Source organism: Thunnus thynnus, chromosome 20 (genome assembly GCF_963924715.1).
Source record: "Thunnus thynnus chromosome 20, fThuThy2.1, whole genome shotgun sequence".
Taxonomy (NCBI): domain Eukaryota; kingdom Metazoa; phylum Chordata; class Actinopteri; order Scombriformes; family Scombridae; genus Thunnus; species Thunnus thynnus.
The window spans coordinates 10,798,377-10,820,977 of NC_089536.1; the positions used below are offsets into that span (position 1 = coordinate 10,798,377).

The following is a 22,601-nucleotide window of genomic DNA, read 5'->3' on the forward strand; positions in this document are numbered from 1 at the left end:
ATGTAAGAAAAAAAAAAATCAAGTTACTTTTGTGCAGTAATTGTCATGGATATAATTGGTTTATATCAATCTTCAGAGTTTAAATTATAATCATTTGGCATCTAAGCTCACAAACTCACACACAGAAGCATTTTGACTGCGGTTGCCAGTGGTGCACAATGTACATTCATGCAGTGTCTAAACTTATGGAAAGTTAAGCAAATGCAATGCTATTTTACATGAACAATCTGTATTGAAATTATATCGCATTGGTTCCTAACCTGAGGAACTAGAGGAGTTGCAAATCATTAACAGGATCGAAAAGAAGAACAAAAAATCTCCAATGCATGCTTTTCTGTCTGGAGGCTTGCAAAAAAAGTATTCAAATGAAAAAACAAATCTGAAGTTTACAAGGACAAATCTCTCTTTGGTGAATAGATTTTAAGTGGTAAGGCTGTAAAATAGTTTGAACCCACTGGCTGCATTGATAATAATATTTTGTCCATACACCCAATGCACAATGTGTGTATATATAGACAACTAAACCGAGGCAGTTCAATAATAGCATATCACATAGCGATGTAGATCATGATAAAGCCAGAATTCACTTCCTGGAAAAGGAAACATCTGTTTGTAATAAATGTATTTATTCAGGACTAACCCTTATTCTACTGGAGCTAATTTTGTGAAGGGTAGCTGGCAGTGTGTATATAACACACATCCCTCTCTTTTTCTCTCTAAGTCACACACAACTGCCAGGTTATCATGTTACACCACTGTATATTGTGAAAGTGCCTTGTCTATATGCACAGCTCAAAAACTGTGATTACTTTTCATTACTGCAGGGTGGATCAGACCACTAGTTGTGGGAGCGGGGGTGGCAAGTGTTATACAAAAGTCTTACAGAGATTCATATTTTGCTTCATACGGCTAAAACTGCGGTCACACTGCATAAAAAGTTGTAAAGAGTCACGTATTACAAATAAAGCAAGTAAAAGTGAAAGATTTAGTGGCAGAAATAAGTTACCGGACACCCCCTCCCCTGTCAGAAATAGTACGTGCTCGTGTATGTTGTCACAGGCTCATTAGCGTGGACAGTAGTGCAGTGGGGTAATGTTGTAGTTTGTAGGAGCAGTCTGGAGCAGGACGTGAAGTTTACTGCTCGCCTTGCTTCCTGCCCGACGCCTTAAACTACCTTTTTGCAAAAAAGAAGCATGGTCAAGCGAAACTAACCAACTGCCCGGCATTTTTAGGAAGATCCGAGGCACTCACCGTGATGCTTGTGAGTTGTGTTTTTTTGGTCAAATAAAAGTAAACAATAGTTTGTGTGCTAGCTAGCTGAGGAACTGTAGCTAGGTCATAAAGTGAGAAGTGTGATGCTGGTGGTGTTTTGAAAGTGTGTGATTCGCATGAATGGTGAATACTATTATACGTCAAATTAAGTGACCAATAACTTCTTTGTGGAAACTAAACTTAGCTTTAATTAGTTAGCTTAGCTTAACTTTGCCTCATGTCTACTGCCTTAGCTATGTCCCTTTTGTCTTGTGTGTGCTATTTCTTACATGAATGTTGCCTGAACTGATATTTATCTGCTCTTTATTATCTCTGTTTTACATTTGCATAGATAAATAAAGGGACAGTGTGATGCAAGGTTATGTGAAAGGTTAATAAAACCTGGTGTCAATAAGTTTATCTGAAGAACATCTGGAACATGTTCAGACCCATTCAGAGACTTAAAATGATCCTCGGTATATGTCAGGAACATCCATTCATCTACTTTGCTTGTTTGACATCTGACAACAACTGTATAACTTTGATATATTAGTTGACAGAGTGATCAAGTGTTCCATGAAGTATGGATGAAAAGCATTTTATGTGAATTGGCCAGCTTTGAAGTGCAAACAGTCTGATCTCAAACTGGATTTTCGCTCATGCATGGCACACATGGCAAGATAGGTCAGTGTGTGGTTTGAAGGCACGCATATAACAGCTTTTTAACACATTTTTAGCAGCTGTCGTGTGCATGCCTTCATACCTGACGCCGTGTCATTTGGGACATTCATTTGTCTGTTTCCCCGACCCTCTCTGTCTTGTATGTTAAAAGTTTTGTGCTGTTGCAGTGGAATGCTGTTGTCTTATCTCCATCTAGCCAACCTTCCTCTCAGGTATGAAGACAGGACTGGCTGACATACAATCCACCAGATTCTGCAATTTAAGTGCTCAGTGGGATCATAAACACGGGAGCTTGTTAAACCTGAACTCCTCGGTGTCCCATGGCTATGATTATGACTACTAGAGTTCATAAGTGGCTTCAACATATATAAATTATATGAAGTTACGTGGTGAAAATATTATACTTAAAGTCAAGATGCAGATGTCATTTTTTTTTCTTTACTTGCAGGTACATTTCATATTTTATCATGAGTAGCTTGTGGCCTTTCTCTCGAGTTCAAAATCCTGTTTGCTCTGTAGCCTGCGTGTAACATTCTGTGAGCTCCCGTCACACCAATTTCTTTGCCAAACTCATTTCCCTTTCATGAGGGATTTTGGAAAAGGGGTTTAAGGGACTGTTTGTGCTGGTTACTTAGACAAGCTCAGTTTTCAGGGGCCTTTCTTCTGAAACTGAGAGGCATCCACCTAGAGGGCTGGCAAGCTCATCTGAAAAACTGTTGAACAGTTTTAGCTCAAGTATAAAAGAGTCCGCCTATCAGAGCTTGCAGATGATTTCTCTTTCCTTTCCCACATCACAGAAGAAATATTTAGGCGAGTTTTCGAGGTTCTCTAATAGCCTGTGTATTGTAATGCCATTGTCATGACATTGTTCAACCACTTATTTGGAAAAGAAAATAGTTCTTGACTTTCTCATGTTTTTTTTATGCTTGTGTGTGTGTGTGTATATATGGTCAGTGGAAGTGCAGCGTGGGGGGAAGGATGAATTCCTGCATGTAAAACTCAAGAGTCTTTCCTCTTCTCCCTCCATTCTTAATTTTCATTGAAAGATAAAAGGGCTGTGTCCAGTGGATGTGACTTATTCTTATTTGGATCCATTAAGATGCAATGTTATTCTGCTGTGGAAGTAGAAGGGATGTTGTGTCTTCAACCATTTGTAATTAAGAGACTTTGTTAGGTTAACATTCAAGTGGACAACATTTCTCTCCAACTTGGACAGGTTTGTTGGAAGCCTTGATTACAGAGCTCAACGAAGCTCTTGTTCTGGACAAATGTATACAGTGCAAGTGATTATGTATGAGATAATTAAACAGCAGGCCTGCTTTAAAACGTAGGCCTCCTTGGCTGCCATGCATAGCCATGCTGAGCCTTTGTGTTTATGGTAAGTGGGCAGCTGCATGCTTGTGAGACCTTGGCTGTACCCCAGGCCCTCAACTGAGCCTGATAACTACAATTGAAGCCTCCCAGCCATGCTCATTTCTGACTATTCACTCACTGCTTTAAATGTAGAGTGTGCCTCCTGTTTGACATAGCCTAATGTCTGTGAACATGCAGGCAGCTGTGGGCTAGCTCACAGCCTACAATGTGTTTCATAAATTTCTTTTTAGTCAGTCATGCGTGGCGAAACTCAGTGGCACCTGCCCTTTGTGGCTGCTAATTAATAACACTAACAAAGAAGGTTTTCAGCTTTTAAAAAAAACTCAAATTTCACAGTGAAAATGGTGCACATTGCTGCAGAAAAAGCAGAACTATTTTGCCATTTTGTCATTCAATTAGCCCGGCTTCACTTTCCTCGCATGTCTGTCTGCTTTTTTATGACACGCTGTCAACACACCCGCCATTATGATACCGAGAGAGTCCAAATATGGATTCCGCTCAAGCCATGCAACTCAAAGAAGTAGGCCAGCAGAGCCAATAGCTCTGGGAAACAAGCTTTTTAGGAGCATGCATATTTTCTCCCAGGGAATCTCTCTGTGGAACAGGACAGCTAAACATGACTTTTACCCAGCATTCCTTTCACAAGTGGTACAGTGATAAAGAGCAGCACAAATCCTTCAGTTCGGTTTCAAGTCGGGCTGTCTCAGGTGCTCAGCAGATGCTCGGATTACTGAGACGGCCACAATCCTGGGATTGTTGTGAGCAGGACACAGACCCGACTGTTATGCATGCAGGAATGTCAAAGGAGAATGTCTGGAAATTCAATTTAACATTTAAACTTTTATGTTGAGTTTTGTATCAGTTTACACAGATGAAAGCTTTGATAAAAATCTTGTGATAACATTAAAAATAGTAAATGGATATGGTCTTATAAGTACTTAACAAATGATGCTTCTCGGTAGCCTGTACAAGGTGCAACATCGATATCAAACAGTGTTGTTTTCCACCAGCTGTCCAAGTGCTATAAAATGGATTAGTAATAGCTCTAATTGTCAGTCAGACACAAAGCTGCCAAATCCTTTTGTAATGTTGGCCTAACCCTTGGGATTACAGTCTGAGCAATGTATGGAAAAGCTACTCTAATTGGGAAACAGAGCTTTGGGGGCCGTAGTTTAGATGCCTTTTGTAGTGGCTAAGCTGACAATCTGTACTCTTTTTCGACTTAACCACAATTTATTAGTTTTAGAAAAGTGTCATTTACAATATGTCTGAGTTCAGACATATAAAAAATAGAGCAGAGACTTTTGAAAGATGAGCCGACTCTGAAGCAGGCCTCCGCTTCGACCCAATCGACTGTGTGGTTTCCTCTCTTGTCCTATCTAGCGCTCATTTAGGCCATGTGATAGCTTGCAATTTCTAACACCCCAAAGTAGCGATGGGTTTAAAGGCTTTTTCCAACCACAAAGGAAGTGTGGAGTCCGATCAGCTCGTCCTTGGTGGCATTGTTGTCTTTTTGGAAGGCCGCTGTCACTGCAGAGTTGGTTGCAGTTAGTCAGCAGCCTGTTTGCATGTGATGGAAAACCACGTCTGAAGAACGTCCTGCACTGTTCTTCCCCTTCTCAGAGATTAGACTACTCAGTTGTCACGGTGGTTGCTGCCTCAGCCCAGATAAACAGCTATCTAGCTGCAGATGTGTAAAGACTACCACTGATTCCTGATAATGGCAGCCGTACTATGGAGGTGAGTTGGCCTTGACGTCAGAAGGGAGTGGCACCCCCTTTGGCAGAAATTCTAAATACGACATACCTCATTTAACAGATCATAGTTTTATCTGCATCTTTGAACACAGCAATGCAATGCAGTATGAGTCGAGTGCATTGGCAACGATGCCTTGGGAATGCTCTTACAGGTTTGTCTGCACAAGAAAAAGCTGCCCTTTGCCAGCACTTCTCAAAATGTTTTCTATTCACAAACAGTCACAAGTTTGAATAGGTTTCAAAGGCTGTGGGGCTAGGTTAGGCTTTTCTAATTGTGTGTTCAACTTATGTCATGGAGCCGAGGAATGTTTATAATTATGTTATAAACCTCGCCCATTTAAAGCACTCGGCTCAGATTTATGGGAAAAAAAAACGTAATGCCCTGACCATGAGAAAGATGATAAATAGTTGTTTACAGTTTCAGAGTCCGGAGTGTCAGGCAAGAGTTAGACTTTTTTTCCATTTATCTAAGGAAGGAAAACATCCTTTACTGTTCTTTAAGTGTCATGTTAAAGTGCTGTTTTCATCTTTACCAGTGTGATTTCTTTGTGCAAGGCTTTTTCTTTGTGTCAATGCCATCTGCATCCATCACGGAACCATTAAGGGTAATATATAAACAACTGTTTCCTCTACTCCAGCACGTCCCTAGTTATCTCTGCTCCAGAGAACAGATCTGTGTAGTTATGGTCACGCACAGTATAAGCTGGCCTGACCTAGTCCAGCTCCGAGCTTTGATCTTTTCTTTTACTATTCACAAAGGCCACAAGTTAAAGCTGCCAGACGTCCCTGAGCCATGTTGCTCTTGTAGAACTCTGCTAAAAACATCCTTGCATTTAAGTTGTTTTCCTGATGTGATAAAGTGTTAGTAATGGAAATCATATGCTGAATGCAAACACCACCTCCAGTATGTCAGCTCCCTCAGGGTCTTGTGATGCTGTCCCCTCCCTTGCACACTCACTCACACACGCACACACCCTCCACCCCACCACCCCACCACCCACAACCTCTGATGTCGCCTCTTTTGTTTCCCACGGTGTCTCATCTTCTGCACAGAGCGCTCTTTTGTTTCACATACACCGTCTCTTTCATTTTTCCTTTTTTTTTTCTGCCTGCAGTTGTTCTGTCATTCAAACAGACACTCTCTGACCTTGCAGGCATCATACGACCATCTTGTGTCCACTACACTTTCCCTACCTGACATAGCCTCAAGTGGAACTGATAGTTAAAATCCTCTGTGATTATGATATAGATTTACATCTTTGGCTAATCAGCTGTTTTACTGCAATCGTGGTGCAGCACTAATGTGAAGAGGGTTGTTTTGATAACCGCAAGGTCAGCTATTCCCAGCCAGCCCCTGAGGATTCAATTACACAACTTTGACTTTGCTATATTCCTCTCTGTGTACTCCACTGTGGAACACTTTGAGGAAACTCACTCTCTCAGATGACTGATAATCCTCCACATAGACAGGCAAGAACAAAACAAGGTATAGAGTTCCACTTTTGGTGACACGGTGGAGGGACCATGTGGAAGTGAAAACGCAGTCATTTCAACTTTGTAGTCTCCCATATGGCAACATAAGAGACGCCTTGCAAATCAAAGCGAGTGTTTGCTGGAAATGTTTGCTCGCTCACTTGAGAATTAAAGGAGCTTGTCAAACCACTGACCTTCCTTGAATTTCCACTTTCCGTCTTCCAGTCTCGTAGATGTTGAACAGGTTGCTCATGTGGAAAGTGACAAGAGGTTCAAAAAAAGGTTGAAGGCCGGGTGTGTAAGGCTAGCTGTTTTTTCAGTATCATATTCTCATCCATAGGCTTGAAAGGTGGCTCTGAAAAGCTCACAGCATTTACAATGGATTCTAATGGCAACCCTGTCAAAACCATAGACTGCATATGAAGATGGATGTAGCGAGGTGTGACGTCACCCGTTGGTTTTCATCGCAGCTGGTTTGGTCAGGACATCAAAGCTACTAGAAGTCTTCAGATGTTATTAACATTTCCAAAATGACCACCAGCACACTCTTTGGAGGGCCCCAAATTTAGCGATTAAGACCATAATGACTCGTTGAAAAAAATGATGTAGAGGGAAGTTATTTTTTGAAAGGGAACCAAGTGGAGCCTGGGATTTTTTGCACATATCAAAATGTTCATAAAAACTTCTTGCTTTGCCAATAAATCGCTAGATACCCTTATTGCGGCAAAGCTTCAAACCATGATGAGGCAATAGTGTGACAAAACCAGTGACATTCCTGTCATCCTCAGCTATACTTAGTAGCAAACACAATTTAGCAAATGTTAGCATGCTAACAAACTAAATTAAGATGATGAACATGGTAAACATCCGCGTGTTAGCATGCTGACGTTAGAATTCAGCTTAAAGCACCACTGTGTCTAAGCACAGCCTCACATTTATTTGCTACAACACTTGGTCTCCATTGGAATCCATTGTGACAGATGTGAATCCAGCTGCCGTTCTCTACATAATATTTCAGAATGACCTTTCAAGTCAACAGGTGGTGAGTATTTGGTACATTTTCAGTGGAGTATTCCTTTAAGAAAGCATTGGATTTGCCCTCCATTGACAGTGTATTTAAGCGCCTCTACCCAGGGGATCTGTTCCCCTCAATCCAGCTGGATTGTTCTCTGCTTATATGGTCGACAGAATGTCAGAAATGTACTGCAGTCTAATCCTGTGCTCATCTTTGTGTGTCTGCTCAGGATTGGGCCGAGGAGTGAAGCACATTCCTGGAGGAGTTGAGGGCTGCTGTCTTTTAAGCTTATGAGAAACCAGCCTGCTCACACCATGCCCGTCAAGATGGCCTCCAGCTTTACTTGCCCTCACTGGAATGGCTTGGGACAAGGATGTGTGTTGCCATGGTGATCATCTACAAGAAAACACTGGAAAAGAAGGGTGCCGATGATGTAACATCCAAAAGTACAGATTTGGGCTCGGTGAGAGGATATTTTCTACTTGTGTAAGCTTTTTTTGTGTGAAATGTGTCATTGCAATGTTTATATATAGTTTTGCCAACAGGCCTCAACTGAGTTTGTCAAGAGGGAAGACAACAAGGTGCTACTCTAAATAAGGAAACTGCTGCCAGCCACTGTAGCAGTTTCATGGCTCTACATTATATTTTCCTATTTTGTCAACTTTAATCGCAGCTTAAATTTGACACTGAACTTCCTCTGAGTCAAATTTGTTGCCATACTGAATCTCAGGAAGGCCCGTCAAAAGAACTATTTGGATGTTAATGTTTTGGAGTAAGGGATGTTTTTGTTACAGTTACTGATAATTGCATTATAATAGCTGCCAACTGTTATCACCAGATTGTTTGTCCTTTGGGTTTGAATCCTCCATGTTCCATTTACTTAACTCCAAATGACAATGGAGTATTTTAGTTCCACTAGGCTGAGCAACCCTGACTCGTTTTATAATCAGCATCCATGCAGTGTAAACGTTCTTTCTGCCAGCACAGAGTGAGAAAATTCCCTCACTAATGTGGAGCGAGTTTGCCCTCTCAGCCACGTGAAATGAAGTCATCATGCTCTGGGGCTGAGCGTCAATCAGAGGCATTTATGGCAGAGCCCTCTCTCTCTCTCTCCCTCTCTCTCTCTCTCTCTCTCTCTCTGTTGATGGGTTATTATTCTCATCTCTCAGCAGCAAATAATGTACTACGACATACACTCCCGGGGCTAGTTATAGATACAAAAATGTGACTTTCCAGTAGGTTTTGGTTTTATTTGTTGATTTATTAACTTGTTAATGCTAGAACCTGCTGTGCACTGTATTCAAACCTATTTTTGGCTAATGTTGAGTCTTTCCTGCATTTCCACAGTTCCAGGCACAGACCATGAGCCAGGGGACTGCACTTTTCTCCTGTGGACTCATGGGTAAGAGTCTGCCATCTTTCTCATAAATAAACACATTGACACATGTAGTGGCAACATGGATAAAATGAAATTTTAGTAATAAATAACAAAATAATACTTAAATTCTTTAGAACTGTAGTTAGGAAAAAGTCTTAGATACCTAACAATACAATGCACTTCATCACATTGATGCAAAAATCCTCTAAATAAAATATTGCCATAAAGGAGTCCTGTTAATTGATTTGCAATATTGTCCATTATGGCCTAATAGCACTGGCGATATTAAATGAATTGTTATCTCCATATAAATCATACGGTATAGGATTATTTCTAAGGGTTGAACATTTTCTATGGTTTCACTGAGTATTTTGTCATTTCTTTCATCCCTACCCCATATTTCCCCTTTCGATCTCTTGTCAGTCATTACCATCACAAATTTTACATGATCTGTAATTATTTAACTTAAGACGGTCCTCATCAGCAAGCCAGTCTATTCTGCATCTGGTTGATGGTCACACAGCATTACGTCAAACATCTCTTACAGGTGTTTCTGTCTAGATGAATGTACGTTAATGACTGCTTGTTAGTAACTTATCATTAGCAGGGATCTCATGGCACTCCTGCATGCTTTAAAGCTGTGGACATGGCCTTAAGTTGAAAGTTTGGTTATGCCTACAAAGGCCAATATCCTTAATTTACCTAGCAGTAGGATCAACAGCCTAGGAGTTACAGTCTTTGTATTGTTAGATTATTGGTATTTTGTCCTTGCAGAAACTTGGCATTGAGTGTGTACGACTGGCAAAGTCCTGGCATAGAACCCAGCAATACCAGTAGGTGTTGTTAACACTGCCCTTTGTTCTTCCTCCTGCCCCTTTACTGTAGATGGTATTTCGGGGATTTTATCTTTTTAGAGAAGAATAGACCTTCTGCATACCAGGAGTGGGCAGTGGCTTCATCATTTAGTGTATGACTCAGAGTTGACTGACCAGTTCAGTTGGCTGACCCATTCAACGTTTCCAGAGAGTTTGTGTTGTGGCAACAACAGGTGCTTTCCTGGCATGATAGCTGAGGGGCTGGTGAAGAGTTGATCCGTGACGTCAGATGGAGAGCTGGTCTGATGATACCGAACTCTCCTTCTGTAATTCACCCCACAGTAGATCTCAAGAAAAACGAGAGGATAGGCTTGATGGGTTATTGACACTTTATCAAGCTTTGTTTGAGTTAGACATTGAGCTCTCTTCCCTTTCCCAATCAGCTGTGCATACAGACTGTGACACTAAAGCAGTGCCTTGAGGACAGGATTTATTTTTAGGGCCAATTACACAAAGCAGTGAGTTGTGTCAGTGCAAAGTACACATGCTGGGACTGTTGCTCTGACCCAGACTGGAGCAGTGTCGTGGATGTCGTCCACGTTGAGGTTGCCAAACTTAACCTCTCATAAATGTAGAACCTTAGACAAAAAGCTTGTGTTTCTAAAGAACTTTTTCTTTCAAGTGACTGTGGTTTAGAGTAAATTTATGACAATTGGTTGACAGAGGTTCATGCCTAAAATGATTCTCATAGTGTGTTCTGTTCCTTTGAAGGAGTTTGCAAACCAGCAACCAGAGTCTGCTGATGCTTTTTTTTTTTTCCCCTAGTGGAAAATTGACACTATGAAATAAAATGCAGGCCTCAAGCAGTAATGATTCTCTTACTGCTAATGAGAAATAAAGTATAGTACAGCAGGGAGAATTTTACAAGCTAATAATGGAGCTGCGGAGTCACAAGATTTATTATCTGATGTTGGGAGAGCAAAGTTTGATCCATTAATAAAAGTGATGGAAGCACATATAAAGAAGGATTTAGTTGATCCTGAACAGCAGCTGGTAGTATGATAGACAACACACACAACTTACATGGCTACATTGCATATTGCCTCATAGAAACCCTGTTTCACCTGTTTCCCATACATGTAAAGTTCATTCATGAATAGAGATCACCTTTTTGTCAGAACCAAAAAAACACAGAAAAGGAAATTACTGTTCCAAAAACCATTCAGTATGTGACATATGACAAATTCAGTGTTGATATGTAAACTTCATAGATTAAACATGAGGCCGTATTTATTTTTTTAAACTAAATTTAGGGTCTTGGTGTGCAAAAAGTTGTGGAAATAAGCTCATAAATTATTTTGCATATTTTATATTTTAATTAAAAATGGATCTGGTCTTTTGTTGCAGAGACAAGTCGGTGGTGTGAGGTGGGTCACAGCTGTGCCATACAGCAGAGGCCAGTTGGGACCAGCCTGGAGAGCCTGTGGGACGTCCTGCCTGAGGTGCACAAGAGTTCTGCTCACTGGGGTTGGGATGTTGGCTCCACTTCGAGCACAATCACCAGCTTGTTGCAGGACCTCAGCCTGACTGAGGCCGCTTCTTCGCACTCCACTGCACCCCCCAGCAAACGTCAGTGCCGGTCCCTGTCTTGCTCAGACGAGCTCGGGGGTTGCCGCTCTACCTGGCGTCCTCAGGGCTCCCGCGTGTGGACAACAGTGGAGAAGAGGAGGTGCCACAGTGGAGGTAGCGTCCAGCGTGGCGGCGCCGGCGGTGCTTATCTCGGCTTCCCGGCCATGCAACGCAGCTCCAGCTTCAGCCTGCCCGCTCGCTGCAACACCCTGGAGCTGCCCTGCTTCGCCCAGCGTCTCCCTTACCCCTCCACCTTCACCGGTCTGACACCCTCCTCGTCCATGCCCCTGTCCTCAGAGCCCTCAGCGCAGCCCCTCTACCTCTCTCATGAACAAATCTGCCACCCTGAGCCTCATGGACCCTCTCCATCCAGCTCCCCCGACTCCACTCCAGAGCTTAAGCGCCGCGGCGGACAGGGAGGTCTCGCCCGTAGCCGCTCACAGCCGTGCGTCCTCAATGATAAGAAGATTGGCGTGAAGCGCAGGAGACCAGCTGACACACACAAACAGAGGCCTTCTTTGGATCTGGCCAAGATGACCCAGGTTGGTATTTAGAAGTGTCACATAAAACAGATCACACAGCAAGAAACTGCTTTATATCATATTTAATCAGGGCAATATACTGATTAAATACTGCCAGTTTGTTTTCAGTATAAAGAGTATGTGTCCTGTTCAACATCACTTGATGCCCAACAGTATTTCGGAAGCTATTTGTGGTGATATTAATTATTGGTTTTGAAAATGTCACAGCCCTAGTATTTGCTCCAAAAGATCACCGTCCATGTTTTGAGACAAGACCCTCAAGAAACGGTCATGTCAGCTAGAAGCTCTGCTAGATCCATCAGTCTCACTAACATTAGCTAGTTATACTCTGTAGTTGCAGCAATGTGCTCCTTCCGTGTTGGATAAACAAACACTTCCAACTGAGGTCATGCCATTGTGTCTGTTCTCCCTCAGCACACCTCAAAGTGTTTCTGCAGGCATTGTCTTCAAATGAAGGCGACCGTTCATTCATGCAGGCTTGTTCTGGGTCACATTCCACCATGCAGGCGTGTATTAGCACTTGCAGAAATGGAGAGCATGAAGCAAAGTACGGTTTGATCAAAGCAGGAATTAAGAGGTCAGTCAGTGGATCAGATGAGTTTGTATTTATAAGAGGAATGATCTTATGAAACCACTAGCTTGAGCTGATTCACCTCAGAAGGAAGTTCGACCGTGTTTTAACAATCTGTTTTATCTGCATGTCCTGGTAGGCGTTTGTCTCTTTGCCCCACAAGCACACAGACAGTCACAGTAATGTTTCACACGTACACCGGCTGGATCATAAACACGGGGCTGGACTTGGCCCCTCTGAGAAAGTCAACCAGAGTTCAGCAAGTCTTAACAACAGCGCTGCTGTGACACGACAAGCAGACGCCACACACGCTCCAAACAGGGACGAGGTCAGCGTAGAGAAACGAACTTTAGGCGAGACAACCAACAATAGTTTTTACAGTGAATCGTCAGGGTGCTGAGATTGTTAGCATTGGATCTTTCCTGCTGTCAGTGCATTGTTCTCTGTTCCACTATTAAGAAGGGGCTGCTGTGACAGTGGTTGTCAGCTCAAGTAGAAGGAATGAAGCCTTTGTAACCACAAGAAATTTTTTAAGCCTCATATTAAATAATCAGCTTTGCTTTATAGGTTTTTTTAAAAAACAACTCTCCCAAATGTCTGGTTTGGAGGCAAGTCCTGGAGAAAATGACTTAGAGGCATTTCAGCCAAGTTATGCAACTAAACCCATGGGTAGTGCTGATAAGTTGCTCAACAGAAAAAATCAACTGAAGTTATTTACAAGCAAAAATGCCAAACATTTGTCTATTCCAGCTTCTCAAATGTGGTAATTTGCTGTTTCATATGATTCTAAGTTGAATATATATCTTTGGATTGCATGTTTGCAATTGTGCATTTTTCACAATTCTGACATTTTATATACTGAATGATAATTTGATAGGTTGGAAAATGTCCAACAGATCCATCTTGAGTTAAAATAATCATTAGTTGCAGCACTTCCCAGGAATTCAGTTTTCATCTGCTCTATAAAGTTACTGTGACGTGGAGCATTCGAGTCTGGACTAATTGTCTAAAACTAGAAATCTGTAGCCGTGAATATTCTGGAAACTTCTGTGGAAAAGATGTTTCCTTTCGATCATAGGCTAAACTTGCTTGGCACTCAACTCAAGGACTTTTTTTTTTTTTTTGCGCTTTCACACACGTCACTCCAACCAGTATTCAAAGTCACCTTTTGGTCACAGTGCTGAGTGTGTCTCTAAAGTGTCCTCTCATCCACACGCCACAGCGGTGTAGTTTACTCAGGGAGAAACCGCTACCCTCTGCGTGGCTCACTGCGGCTCCGTGAATGTCAGGAAGTAGAGCAGCTGTGGCAGAGGTTATAGATCGTCGTGCAGGGGAGAAGCGTGTTGGGTAAAGAGATATTGATTTCTGTAAATTCAGCTCAGTGGGTGGATGGCTGCCACAAACAGGCCTCATGAGCTATTGATCAGCTTTTATTGACGGAGAGTCAAGGTCAGTATGGATGAGGAGACTTTCTGCGCTCCTCTCCATTTCATTTGAAGAGGGGGGGGGCAAACTGGACACCGGCAGCACTTATGACCCTCATTGGTGCAGTAAATTGTGTGAGGAGACTGTCAAAAAAGATTTTCTCTGCCTGAAACTCTTCCTCTGCAGAACAGTTTTGTTCTCAGAGTAACAAAGTTAGGGCTATTCTTGGATTACTTAATGTTGATGATGCGGTTTTGCTAAAGCCCAGACACTCATAACCTTATCAGTTTGGTCTCATGGGCTAGGCCACAAGTCTGGCTGTTGAGACTGAAGTGCTAATGTACAAGGCGGCTATGTGACACTGGCCCGGTGCTGACAAATGTACCCGCTAGACCAGAGCCAAGTAAAACAGCAGGGCCCCTTTTGATCTACTGTACATTCGCCTTTCTCACTGCCGGTGGGCCTAAAATGTGTATCATAACTTTCTGTTTCACCCTTTCTTCTCTTCAAACCTTAGTCACAGCTCTAACCATCTTGGTCTCTGTATTTGTAAAACTGAGACTTTAATTGGTGATAGATCCTGAATGTGTAAATATGTCTTAACAGAGCTGAAATGATTAGTGGGCTGTCACAATTTTGTGATTTGAGCAATTCATCAAAAAAAAAAAAATCCCAAACATTTATGGACTGTAGCTCTCCCAAAGTAAAAATGCAAGACTTTTTTTTTTTTTTAGGTTTTAGCCGCTGTAGTGGAATGGCCTCATGGATGGTAATGGTGGTCTGTTGGTCCACCACTTTGGTCTGGACTGAAATATCTCAGGAACTATTGGTTGGATTTCCCTGAAATTTTGTACAGACATTTATGGTTCCCACAGGGAGTCTTGACCACTTTGGTGACCCCCTGACTTTTTCTCTAGTACCACTAGCAGGTCAAATTCTCTACTTCTTGAGTGAAATATCCCAATATCTACTAGATGGATTTCATGGACGATGGATCCTAATGAATTTGATGACTTTTCCTATTAGGTCAAAATTTGTCCAATGTTTCGGTTTACTACCAAATAACTGCAAAACAAATACAAACACGTTAAACTAAGATGGTGAACATGGTAAACTTTACACTTGCTAAACATTAGTACATTAGCATTGTGAGCATGTTAGCATGCTGACTTTAACATTGAGCTCAAAGCACTGTAGAGCCCCACAGAGTTGATAGTATGGCTGGAGACTCTTAGTCATCTCAAATTTTTGTTGGTACATACATACGAACATAAAAAGATAGGGCCATAATTATTCGGGAAAAAACTACTATATTAATTAGGAGACACTATTCTGTGTTGTGGTATTAAGGTTTTTTTTCATAGTTGACTGACAGCAGATTATTGGCAACAATGTTCATAACTGATTAATTGTTATGTATTAAGTAAAAATGCCAAACATTTGAAGATTTTACCCTCTCTAATGTTAGGATTTGCAGCTTTTCTGTATCTCATTTCATTATAAGCTGAATCCTTTTGGGCTTCTTAATTATTGTTCAGACTAAATAAGCAATTTGAAGACGACATCTTGGGATTTTGTTATTGGAGATGGGTATTTGTGCTGATTTTCTGACATTTTTTAGACTTAACTCATCAAAGCATTTTTAAAAAAAAGTATAGATTAATCTTTAATCCATTGATTAGTAGCAGCCATAGTTCATACACTTGGCTGTGAGCTGCAACCCCAACAGTCCCATGCTTGTTTAGTATTACATAAGCACACAACTGACAGGAGGTTTCACAGAGGCCCTATTCTCCTGTGTCCTTCTGGCCGAACACTGTAGCGGTCAGGCATGAGGCAGCTGTCCTGCCTTCTCCACATTAGTAGTACAGATTGGATAAGCCCCTGTCATAAAGCTTCCCACTCCAGCGTGCACAGCTGTCAGAGGACTTGCCTGCAGCAGCACTGGCACATGTGGATTTGCCTAAGGAAGTTTCTTGGTTTCCCATATGTATGTGTTCATTGTGCAATGCCAGTGAAAGGCCTGCACAGTCAAAAGGCTGACATGAGTGATGCCTGCCCTCTGGGTATCTGGCCACTTGCTGCCTGGGTTCCCGCTGGACCTCAGATCGCATGGCCTCATTGGTCCAACTACCAGTTGCTTCAGTATGTAATGCAGGCTAAATTTATACCCTTTAAGTCTTGCTACATTTTTATAGTCTCGTGGTTGTTTTCTAGTGTCCAGCTCTGACCTCGCTGATTCACCCACATACTGTATAAGTACAGTAGACGGATTGTTTTCATAAGACGGTTGTATGCCTTTAGTTATGTTTGTATCCTAGTAGGGACATTGATCATAGTCTGTGATGAGGGAAATGTTTTTGATTTCCACACCAAATATGCCATCACCATGGAGAATATGGACCCCTACCAGTCGAAAGATTTGCCATATGTATTAAAGTATATACTCCTTGAGCACCTAAATTTTAGAGTGGCTGTTGTTTGAACATTATTTTTATGCTTCGTCTTTTCTGTCCCTCCACAGAAACTTCGGAATTTCCACAGCCTTAGCTGCCCTGGAATCACAGGCGAAGATAACTATGAGTCTAGCCAGACCCTCCCGACTCTCAGGAGCACCACTCAGTGCGACACTGACGACTCATCTTTGAATGAACGAAGCTTGGAGGACGTTCAGCCTCGGACCAAAGAGGGCGAGATCACCAGAAATGTGCCGTCGGACCCCGCCATCGAGGAGGCGGACTGGAACTCCACAGATTGCGGTGAGGTGACACCAGGGACAACCAACGGGAAGGACAACACACCTCTGTGGGCAGGGCTGTGTAGCATGAGGAAGGACGTGTATCAGCTTGGAGGCGAGCTTGACATTGAGCAAATTGAGAGGAACTGAGCTGGACTGCCTTCCTCTCTGAGGAAGCTAATTTAGGGGACTGAATGTTTATCACCAGGTGGTGCAGTAAACAGTACCGATAGTCTTAAGGACAAAGCAAGTGGATAAGCTAATGCAGGAAGCGATCCAATTGCCTTTTTTCTCAAGGAGAGATTGAGTAGGAGCTTATGGGCCCATTTTTGGGGATTTTGTGTAGTCAGAAGCTATTCCCCAATATGTGGTATCTCAACTGTGTCTCAGGAGAACAAGCAAGTCAGGAGGACGGATTCAGGTGGGGATAACTGATAAATATATAAGTGATATATTAATGTTGGCTCAGAGACCAGGGGTCTTTAACATTTCTCTGTAACCCTGATTACCTTTATTGTACTACATTTGGAGAGAATTCACAGCAGGTTTGTATAAATTCTCTGCACTTAGAAAGTGTCCGTTCCTCTGACATTCTTCAACAGTACATGGGTACATGATGGACAGAAATGGAGACTACTTTGAGAGCTACTGTTAGCAAAGCCCCTTTCACTCTTAACTGAGCAACTGAGCTGCACGCACACACAACCTGTAAAGTATATTGAAGAGCTTAACATTTCACACAGTAACATCGGGCTTCTCTCTGAGATCTATGCTCCCGTTTGTTTGAGCGAAACTTTGTGATGCTAATAGCATTAATATTTTACGATTTGTAACTACAAAGTTATGTAAAACATGAGCATATTTCTATACAAATAAACACAGTTTTAAATGTGTCATTTGTAATCACTTTATTTCAGTGTCTTTACTCACAAAATTGAAGATGGTGGCTGGATATTAACTGTACAGGGTGGGCATTTTTGAGAACTACATACACTACAAATCCTGTGAACATGAAGTGTTTTCAGAAGGAAATATTATCCACTACTTTTATTTGACAGCTATAGTTTGCAGATACAAATTTTTACATACAAAATCTTATAAAATATAATGCATTGTTATACACTAGATATAAATGTCCAACATTGTATAAAGGACTTTAAATTAGCACCTACAACATTACATTTTAACACAGCTGTAACAACATTATCTCTAACTGAGCAATTCTGCATAACAAGTACTTTAATTTTGATAATTGAACTTAAAGTAAAATACTTAATGGTGTATTTTTACATTGTCATATTGCTACTTTTACTTTTTTTCTTTACATGCAAATGATCTGAATAAGTCTTCCCACACTGGCATTAGCAGTGCACATACATTAACAGCAAGGTCATTGTTGAAGACGTCTTTAATGCAACAATGAAGACTGACCCAATTAAGTGGCAGGAAAAGACAATCACAACCGTAGTAGTGGTACTACTGATGAGCCTGTGTTTGTGTGCTGAAGCGGGGAGTGAGTAGGGAGGACGCCAGGGAGGGAGTGGGAAGTCCGGTTCCTTCTTCTTTTTTTTTTTTTTTTTGACGGCGGGTGGAGTGGTGGAGCTGAGCGGCGGTTCACCCCAGAGACCTCCCTCCCTCCCCGTGCTGGGAAACAAAAGGGGCTTTTTCTCTGAGGAGCACAGTGACGTGGGAGGCGGCTGTGAATGTGGGCCATGTGTCAGGGCTGCTGCTGCTGCTGCTGCTGCTCGGTTTGTCTGTTTCCCCTCCCCAACTCTGGTGCCTGAGCAAACCACCAGAATTATACTGTCAACTTTTTGATTCACTGCTCCAGCGCAACTGCATACCACTTCTGCATGTTTGTGACAATGCTTGGCATTCTTTGAAAGCGTAAGGTGTCACTGAGGGAAGAAAGTCACCTCATTAAAGAGTGACCAAGTAATTTGAAGAGTGCTTGACATGCTATACTCCAAGCTCAAATACCACACAAAGCATAACTGTGGGAATAAACTCGCCTACAAGGCTAATGCATTTTCTTGTAATGGATTGGATTATTATGCTGCTGCATGGGAATCTGTATGCTTGCACAGTGAGGTCATATTTACACTGTCACAAAGCTGCCTGTGGTACAGGCAGGCCACTTCTTTTCACCGATAAAGCCCTTTTCGGGTAATGAGTCGAGAAGGAAATGGGTAAACAGAACCCTTGTAAACGTGCTGTGCGGCAGACTGAGACACAGAGGGCCCCCAGCCTTTAATCAGTGAGTGACAGAAGTGAAAGGAGGCTGTGTTCTGGGAGAAGATAGGAGCACAACAGGAGGGGCGTGCCGTGCCAATGTTCTGCAGCGTGTTGGTCTACAACCCCCACCAACAGGGTGGTGGTCACTCTTGAACTGTCTTTGGGGGTTATGCAGGGTCTTATCTACTCTAATCATAGTTCACATCGCACTTCATTTAGTTTCTAGGTAACAGATGTCCCACAGTACTCATGGGAGTTTTGTGAGAAGTGTTTCAGGTATATTCTTGGTGTCTGAAACATTTATTTGCTTTTCCTGTCACGACAAGGTTACTTTAGTAGTTTTCCTCCACATGACAACAGTTAAAAAGTTATATACAATATTCAAATATCACATGTAGTTCATTGAATTTATTGTAACATCAACACTCCATTCCACATTTTATAAAATTACCTCTACATTTCCCTAAAAAACAAAACAAAACAAAAACTCCATAAAACAGAGCAAACAAAAAATTGAATTTCTGTTTTTTTTGTTTTTTTTTTAAGTAGTGGAACATTTCAAATACAAAAACAGCACAGGACATGAAACTGAATGTTGACGCTAGTTCTTGGGTTTGGTGCCTACACCCGCTTGGCACTTCTTATGTGGTCGGGTTGAAAGACAACTTAGCAGTACCACCCGGCCACAAAACATTTCCAGTTGAGCAAGTGTTGTGTGAAGCTTTGCTAATAAAACCTCAGGAGCTGAATACTGAAAACACACTTTTTTACCTTGTGCTCCAAATGGAATCAAAACCAAAAATCATCCATATGCATTGAATCACCACACCGTATTGTATTTTCAGGTACTTGCTGTGTTGAATCTCACCCACATGCTTTGGATTCAAGCAAGACCAAACCACAAACTGTGTGTGAGGTACAACCGACTTTTTAAAGTGCAATCAGTGTTATGACTGAGCAGCAAAAGCCTGCACCCACAAGGAAGAGATGCATCAATGCTGTACAAGACTGCTCACATTAAATAGTTGTCAACATTTGTTTGAGTTCAGTCCAGGAGGTGTCCCTTCAAGACAGGGAATTGTGGGATCTGTGGTGTGAGCGCTCAAACTGAATAGTTTGGCTTTTTACAAAAGGCAGCTGGACACCTTCACAGGAAAGAGCCCCAACAGAGACAGGCAGCTTTAAAATTGAGGTCAGCTGTAAGCCTTCAGACTTTTTGTGGACTGGGACAGTTGGTTTACACTGCGTCGTGACATACGACCACCCTTTCGCTGGGATTATACATACGCACACGCTTGAGTATGACATCACAAGGTCATGCTTTGTGTCTGGGGAGCCAGGCCTCTGAGGCTTTTGTGGGCAGTGGAGCAGGGGTCGTGTCCCTGGAGGGGCCTGTGACGACTGTGACCATGTTAGCGGAGTACAGACTGCTCTGTGTAGTAACTGAGACACATCTCAGATTGCTTGTAAAGACTGAGGGAGGAATGGGGTGGGGTTGGGGGCAAGAGAGGGAGGAAATTCAGGCCTCGGCTCTAAACCCGGCAAGTTCTGAAGTTTCAGACCCCTCCCACGCCACAGAGTGCTGTTGGCACTGCTGCCCACAAGGGAAGGAGAGTGATGAAATGTGGGGAAACCATGTGGCTTGGCGAGTAAGAGAAAGCAGCCTCCACATGGACCAGTGCTCCACACACAGAAGGGCGGGGGACAAATAACTGGCTGCTGTCAAAACAAGCGCATGTTTCCATGGATAGCGGTGCATTTAGAGCTGCAGGTGTGCGTTGTCTGGTCAGCTGACACGCTGTTTCCTGTCAAACAGGAAGAGCCAAATGAGCAGAGATGAAAGTTCAAGGTAACACACAGCTGGCAGTTGTTAAGGTGGGTAAATGCAGGTGCGATACAAGAGAAGCAGTGTGTTTGCCGTGTAAGAGGAGCCTAACCCAAATAGATGACATAAAAAGGTATATGAATGTCTGCACAGAGACTCACCGCGGCAGCGTGTGTGTACTCAGCAAAGATGTAGAACGATCTCAAGGGGCCTCATTTCTAAAAATGTCTGTCTATGTTAGATTTCACTTCATTTCAGCATATAGGATGAAAAAAAATGAATGACACTCTAAATTGTAGTTTTTCATATATCTCAAAACAGATGCAACTCATTGACATATTTCAAATTGTCTTGGATTTAGTTGCAAACTTTGTACAAATCAGGCCCCCAGGAGGGTGTTGGCACTGGATGCTGGAGATTAGGCGGGCCACATTTGACAGCCACATTCTCCTCTTCTCCCTGACAGACATATGCTACAGAGCTCAGGGTCCCTGAGGTGTCAATCAACATAAGATGAAAATGAGATCATCAGCTTAATGACCTGAGGTTGCAGAGGGAAAGGAGGAAGGCATGGGTGGGGATACAGTCGCAGACAGTCATAATCATGTTCTGGTATGACTGCAGAGGAAGATACTTAAAGATAAATGTGCAGCTAAAGCGTGCCACAAATCATGTCCACTTATTGAGAATGATGTTCACAAGTCTCTCATTTTCATTTGGAAAATGAGAGACTTGTGAACGAGTTCACAGCTTTTGTGGATTGGTTGTAATTACTTGTTTAGTCTGCAAAATGTCAGAAAAATAAGGGCAAATGCCAATTGCAAGTTCCCAGAGCCCATGGTTATGTAATCCAATTGCTTATTTTGTCTGAACAAACAGTGAAACACCCAAAGGGATTCAGTTTTTAATGATTTGAAATAGAGAAAAGCTGAAAATAAAGATTTCTGTCCATTTTCTGTTGATTGACTGATCGATTGAGTGCCTCATCATACACCTAATAAATTTCTAAAATGAGGTTAACTGCCGTCATGAAATGCTTTATGACAAACACAATTCAGATGCAAAGAAGTACAAAGGTGACAAACTGATGTGCCAATCACCTCCAACTGGAAAATCACCACAACAACAGCTTCAGTCAGTCAGGGATTTGACAGTTTTAGGTGTGTCCATACTGTCCTATAACAGTGAGGTCATACATGCCTGGACATGTCTGTTCTGCTGAAATGAGGTCATCTCTATTATTTGAAAGATAATCTTGCTTTGCAGTCTAAAGAATCAATATACTTCACTCCAGGAGGAATATATCACTGTTTACTTATCATGGCAGTCTGCTGAGGTAAACTGCTGCTAATTTGTAACTTGGGTGAAATGGGTGGGTGACTGCGGGGCAGCCTGAGAGGCGTGGTTGTCAACCAGCTAGCTCTGGGGCATGTTTGCGTTTAAAATTGAGTGATGATGAACATGCCATGGGGAGGTGGTGAAAACTATGGCCTATATCCCTCAGAATTTCTGCAATTCTATGAACTGGGGTGAAAAAAACACGACTAGTTAAAGCCAAGTGAATTCATTCGAGAGTAGTCAAATACAGGTTTAATGGCTCCATTCAAGGCCAACAGGCAGTCACATAATGGACAAAACACTGAGTCAAACAATGTGTATGCTGTTAGAAAACTGGGTACCAGCTGCTAGTACTTTGCTGTGTGCATTAATATTTATTTCCCAATCAGAAGAAGGAGTGGTACTCCCAGCTCAGACAGTTTCATAATACTTCGTAGCATTTCATTACCTTTAATTGCCCAATAACATTCAAGCTTGTGTCAGCTAATGGTGAAGTGAACCAGAAAGACCTCGATGAATCACTTGGCAATGGGCTTTTGTTCTTGCTGAATCTAT

At 42.2% G+C, this 22,601-nt stretch overlaps 1 protein-coding gene across 1 annotated transcript; it reads left to right on the forward strand.

Annotated features, from left to right (window-relative positions):
- The first annotated feature begins 1,066 nt into the window (after positions 1–1,066).
- On the forward strand, positions 1,067–17,541 carry fam53b (family with sequence similarity 53 member B). Its single transcript, XM_067576390.1, has 5 exons — positions 1,067–1,261; positions 7,781–8,014; positions 8,899–8,953; positions 11,152–11,915; positions 16,436–17,541. Exons 2-5 carry the CDS (start codon positions 7,925–7,927, stop codon positions 16,796–16,798), a joined length of 1,272 nt encoding a protein of 423 aa, XP_067432491.1. The 5' UTR covers positions 1,067–1,261; positions 7,781–7,924; the 3' UTR covers positions 16,799–17,541.
- The last annotated feature ends 5,060 nt before the right edge of the window (positions 17,542–22,601 follow it).

What these genes read in the sequence shown, in the direction of transcription:
- fam53b (XM_067576390.1), top strand. Translation starts at nt 7,925, where the DNA reads ATGTGTGTTGCCATGGTGATCATCTACAAGAAAACACTGGAAAAGAAG. An exon ending in AAAGTACAGATTTGGGCTCG is followed by an intron (nt 8,015 to 8,898) that starts GTGAGAGGATAT and finishes GCATTTCCACAG; the next exon opens with TTCCAGGCACAGACCATGAG. An exon ending in TTTCTCCTGTGGACTCATGG is followed by an intron (nt 8,954 to 11,151) that starts GTAAGAGTCTGC and finishes CTTTTGTTGCAG; the next exon opens with AGACAAGTCGGTGGTGTGAG.